At 37.7% G+C, this 5,366-nt stretch overlaps 1 protein-coding gene across 1 annotated transcript; it reads left to right on the forward strand.

The window, feature by feature from the left end:
* The first annotated feature begins 1,503 nt into the window (after positions 1 to 1,503).
* LOC133534031 (uncharacterized) lies at positions 1,504 to 4,261 on the forward strand. The gene is made up of 2 exons (XM_061873122.1): positions 1,504 to 3,347; positions 3,511 to 4,261. The coding sequence occupies exons 1-2, from the start codon at positions 3,317 to 3,319 to the stop codon at positions 4,149 to 4,151; spliced, it is 672 nt and encodes a 223-aa protein (XP_061729106.1). The 5' UTR covers positions 1,504 to 3,316; the 3' UTR covers positions 4,152 to 4,261.
* Positions 4,262 to 5,366: the final 1,105 nt, after the last annotated feature.

Here is a 5,366-nt window from a genome sequence, read left to right on the forward strand (position 1 = left end):
TCTGCAAATAAAATTGTTAAAAATAGTTTGTGCCAAGATTTTGCACCAGAAATTGACTACGTAAGTAATATAAGACCCGGCAATCTTTATTATGTGTTTAAATTATCAGATATTGGCTTAGTTTTGTAATTATACGTTCCATCATTCATCACATTAAAATTTTGCTAAGTTGGAAAGTCCGTCTACTATGCACCAGGCAAGTCCGTCATATGCCGACTTTCCTTGAATCAGAGGTTACCAACTGTTAAATGGCTTCAATATTATTTATTACGATTTTATAAGGTTACTACAGATATGCATCTTTACAACATTGCGCATGATGTTTGTGTTTTGTGTTTATTAACAATTTCAATCTCGAAACTACTAAAGAAATGTGTTCTTCATCCTCAGCACTATGTAACCGAAAATACAAATCAGAAAATACCTATTAAGTAAATAAATAAATAAATATTGGCCGCAAACTAAGCATAGCTTAGCTTTTACTATTGGTGCTAGGCGACGACATATACAAACTTATATAGATAAATACATAAAAAACAAACATGACTGGAGGAACAAATATCTGTGTAGATTATACAAGCAAATGCTCCTACCGGGATTCGAATTCGAACCCATGATCATCGCCTTCATATGTTATATTATTATACCTATGACACATATTATTACCCTTTTTACTCCTCTTGAATTTTAGAATACGGTTGTAGTCATATTTTCTAGACAGTTTTGAAGATTAAAATCATTGCAGCCATATCAGTCCATACGTATTTTTTATTTCGGAACATTTATTGTACTTATCGTGGTTTAGGCGTTTTGCCTACACCGTGATCACGACACGCTGTACCGCGCGTGCCACGCCGCTATGTGACGTGGGTTCTTCGCCTTACTTATCCTGAAAATTTACGTATGTAGGGTACCTACTAGTGTTATGGAGGTTGATTTGCCAATCACTATTTGATTAAAACTTAAACGGTGTTTGTAGTTTAATTTTTTTTTACAAGAACATATGGTACAGTACAGTAGATGTTATAAATTTACATTGTTGACCCCTAATATGTTCTGCCATATGGCATGTGGACACTAACTACTAAATCTAAAAATTATTACTATACTAAAATTGCTACTACTATGAGTTTATTTATGTAACCCTCTTTGATCTCCGTAAATTTAAAACGAGTAAATTTAAAATGACTATTGGTATTTTATTTGAGAAGTCCAAAAAATAAGTACGTATAATTATTTTCCAAAAAAGGTTTACCACCCCATTTTCGTATTATATGCCGGACTTACCTTTTAATAAGAAAAATTGTGTTTATTTCGAATCTAAACCCTATATTAACAAGTTTAGAGTACACTTTTCATTGTCTTGTTTTATTCTTTGTAAGGATTCGAATACGAACACATAAGCACCCATAGTATGGCTGATATCGTTACTAGACGGACTTACCTTCTACCTACTACCTTCTACCTACTACCTTCTATCTACTACCGTCTACTCGCCGAATTTTTAAAAACACTATTGTTTTTGCTTAATTTATGATTAAAATGATCTGTCACTATAGCTTAACTATTATTTATGAAATTCTTCATCGTATGTGATTACAAGCGGTCACGTAAGTGAATAATTAACGGAGCTAGAATAGTCCAATGTAAAAAATAAATAAAGTATGCCGGTCTTGCCCACAGTCACCTTATATTCAAAATAAGCACGTGACTTGTACTACTCACGAGTCGATTTAATTAATATTACTTTGTACCACACGTGGAAGTGTAAAAGGATATAATAAAATAAGAAAAAAATATATAGCGTAATTAATAGAAACGGTAAGCATTGTAACTTTGCCCATCTTTATCTTAATACAGTAAGGCTAAGATGGTCGGCTCTTTATCATTTGTCACCATACCTGTCCCGTTCTAACAAGTACGTAAGTGCGAAAGTGACGGGCATAGTGACAAGTGATAAAAATGGAACCATGATGCCGCCGCTGATAAAAAGTATCGTATTTCTGTATAATTCAACTTTGGTGAAAATTGAACTTTAAAGAAAAAGGTGCGTTGTTCATGGAATGGAATGTAAGTAGTGTAAATATGTATGTTCCATCTCAAAACTATTCCGCCAGAGGGCGCCACTTGGTAGTTCGGCAAAGATCCGTTAGATGGCGCCACTTGGTAGTTCGGCAAAGATCCGTTAGATGGCGCCACTTGGTAGTTCGGCAAAGATCCGTTAGATGGCGCCACTTGGTAGTTCGGCAAAGATCCGCCAGAGGGCGCCACTTGGTAGTTCGGCAAAGATCCGTTAGATGGCGCCACTTGGTAGTTGTTCATTGATCCCCGTCAGATGGCGTTACTTTGTACGTGTAAGTTAGTTATCGATGAATTTAAAAAGTTCGGCAAAGATCCGTTAGAGGGCGCCACTTGGTAGTTGTTCATTGATCCCCGTCAGATGGCGTTACTTTGTACGTGTAAGTAAGTTAGTTATCGATGAATTTAAAAAGTTCGGCAAAGATCCGTTAGATGGCGTCACTTGTTCCTTCCGCAATGATCCGTCTTTGTAAGTAAGTTAGCTATGGATCTGTTTAAAAAATATATAGAGGGCGCCACTTGCCCCCTTCCCGCCGCCTCCCCGCCCTCCCCCGCCCCCTCCCCGCCGCTGCCCCTGGCCCTGCGCCCCTTGGTAGTTGTGCATATATCCTCGCCAGTTGGCGCTACTTTCTATGTTTAAGGTATTTATCTCCCGAGGGAAAACTTCGCTAAAATAGATGGCACCACTTTGTACGTGTACGACAAACAAAAAGTGACGAGGTGGCCTCCAGTGGCGAAGGTCGGATTCGAACCAGCGTCTTTAGCTAACCGGGGCGTCTTTAGCCAGTTAACGTCATGAACCCCTAGGCCACCCCGTCACGGTGAAACTGGTCCTAATTTCTCGACTATATATGCAATCGTAATGAGACTAGGCGTTATGTGAAATTCGCATGTATCGATGCCAATTTCCTATAGCTCGTTGAGCAATAATGTAAATGACTACATTTGACCTCGCTCGACAAAGATGGTTCAGTTTGCACCGAAAGTTGAGGTAAGTACATATATTTATATTTTAATTATTACAAAATAATGTAGTTTCGTTTCCTGTACGATAACTTAACAAACAAATCTTTTCCTCTTTTCATATAGTTCATGAGAACCGTTTCACACGTTTCTTTACCACATGCGCCCCGCCCGCCCGTCTACACCCCACCCCTCAACTGAATTTTTCTGCTATAAAAGAGCATGTTGAACCATATTCCCACTACAGTGTCACAACGAATATTGCGTTGAAATCATGGATCCGCAAGCTTCATCACATACCAAATGTAAGTATAGTTGTATTATAGTCACATTAACATTTGAGTATTTCACCTCTGTTCTATCTGTGTAGTTTAAATAATCTATCACTTTCGACCTATCCCTTATGTTCTCAATTAGGAATACTTGCTTACTTTTAATATAACAATATTTTTATTATATTTTCCCCAGCCGACAACAATACCATCACCACTTGGTGCTGCCAGTGCTGGTTGTCCACCACCACAAGCGGCGGCGGCGGCTGTGACGGTGGCTGTAGCAGCTCCACTTCGCCATCGTCACCCGGACCACAACCGATGGCAACAGCAAAGGCACTGTTAAAACAAGACGATGGGGACAAGGGAAAAACAAACTGCCTAGAGAGCGCTTCTGAGAGCGATACGAGCGATGAAATGAAATCTTTTTATCAAGGATGTAAAAGCAAGTGGATAAAAGCGTTCCAAAACAATACTCTGATTAATAGATGGCGCCTCCCCATGCCATTTCACACATTTAGAGCGGAAGTAGCGAGATTGTTAAAACGATTGTATATCGAAGGTCACCATGACGATTGTCATATTTACCTGTTAATTGTAATGTGGGACGATTTAAACGATGACGTAGAAGAGATAGTGGGAGATGCTCAAATCAACTATCAAGACTGGATTGCGTTATTAGGTGGCGTTACAGCGGAACTATTTTCACGCGTGGTGTTCAATACTAAATCTTTTAATTATTTAATCAATGTAATATTTTGTGTGCTAGGTCCAAACATAATAGCTTCCGGTGATTATGAATGTGAACCTAAATGTAAGAATGCTCGTACATATTAAGGTGATGATGCATTTATTCCTTGTCATTGTTTAATTTTAAATTGTTAGCTCGCTGCGAATGTAAATGTTTTAATGTACACGTATTAATAATAAATTCATATTACTGAATATAGGAATGTTTTATTGAGTGAAACCTCATTGATTTGGAGTAAATGAATATTTATTGAGTAAAATAGTTACACAATGTTATCTTTTTCTATCCAACTTTTTTCATTTAAGCCAAGCCATTTTACATACACTTTATTTCCACGACGCTTTAAAACTTTTTCCACTAGATAAATTTCATTGTGTTTAGTTTTCTGCAACTCTTGTTCATAAAAACATCCAGAGATGGGTTGGTGATTAGCGTCTTGAAGTAAATAGGTCACTGGATTAGTAGTTTGCACTTTAGTTATTGTAAATATTTCCGTAGTCCAATTGCCGGTGTAGCCTTTGGCGAAAGTGGATTTATATTTACTAATTCTCACATGTTGACCGACCTTGAACTTGGCACGTGGTTTGACTTTAATGTGATTGTAGACTTTATGTAACAACTGTTTAGAGTTGTTTTTATTCACACTCGCCGGTGCCATACCGATAGTACGATGCAGTTTGTTATTGTAATATTGTTCCACTTCACTTGTCAGCTGTATCCATTTGTAGGAACCATTCATGCTAAATTGTTTCCAAATCCAATGTTTTAAGGTTCTAATTAGCCTTTCCACTATGGAAGCTTTCATGACACTATAGGTAGAGTAGTGATTGATATGATGATGTTTCATGAGCGATTTAAATTTGACATTGAAAAACTCTTTTCCATCATCTGATTGAATATTCTTGGGCTTTCTCCCGTTTTCACTCAAAATTCTGCTCATTGCCTTTGCAACATCTTCAGACTTTAGCGGTTGCATCCAAGCGTATTTGGAAAAGGTATCGATACACACTAGAATATACTTGTAGTTGTTATTATCCTTGGAGTACTTTTGCATATCAATTAGATCAATCTGCCATGTGTCATCGAGCCCCCTCTGAATGAATCGACGACGTGGAAATGTTTTTCTCGCATACCTGTGTATCTCGTTGACCACTTGAGCTTTACTCATTTTTCTTCAATCGCTTTCCTGGAGCTATTGCCGTTGCTGATGGTGTTTGGGCTGGTTGTGGTGCGTGTGTTTGTGTAGTAATTCTAGCTGATAATTGTTCAACCTTTACCCGTAAATCTTTTATATCTTTAAT

Source organism: Cydia pomonella, unplaced genomic scaffold (genome assembly GCF_033807575.1).
Source record: "Cydia pomonella isolate Wapato2018A unplaced genomic scaffold, ilCydPomo1 PGA_scaffold_42, whole genome shotgun sequence".
Classification (NCBI taxonomy): domain Eukaryota; kingdom Metazoa; phylum Arthropoda; class Insecta; order Lepidoptera; family Tortricidae; genus Cydia; species Cydia pomonella.

Coding starts and splice junctions, on each gene's coding strand:
- LOC133534031 (XM_061873122.1), top strand. CDS start 3,317: ATGGATCCGCAAGCTTCATCACATACCAAAT. Junction 3,348..3,510: donor AGCTTCATCACATACCAAAT/GTAAGTATAGTT, acceptor TATTTTCCCCAG/CCGACAACAATACCATCACC.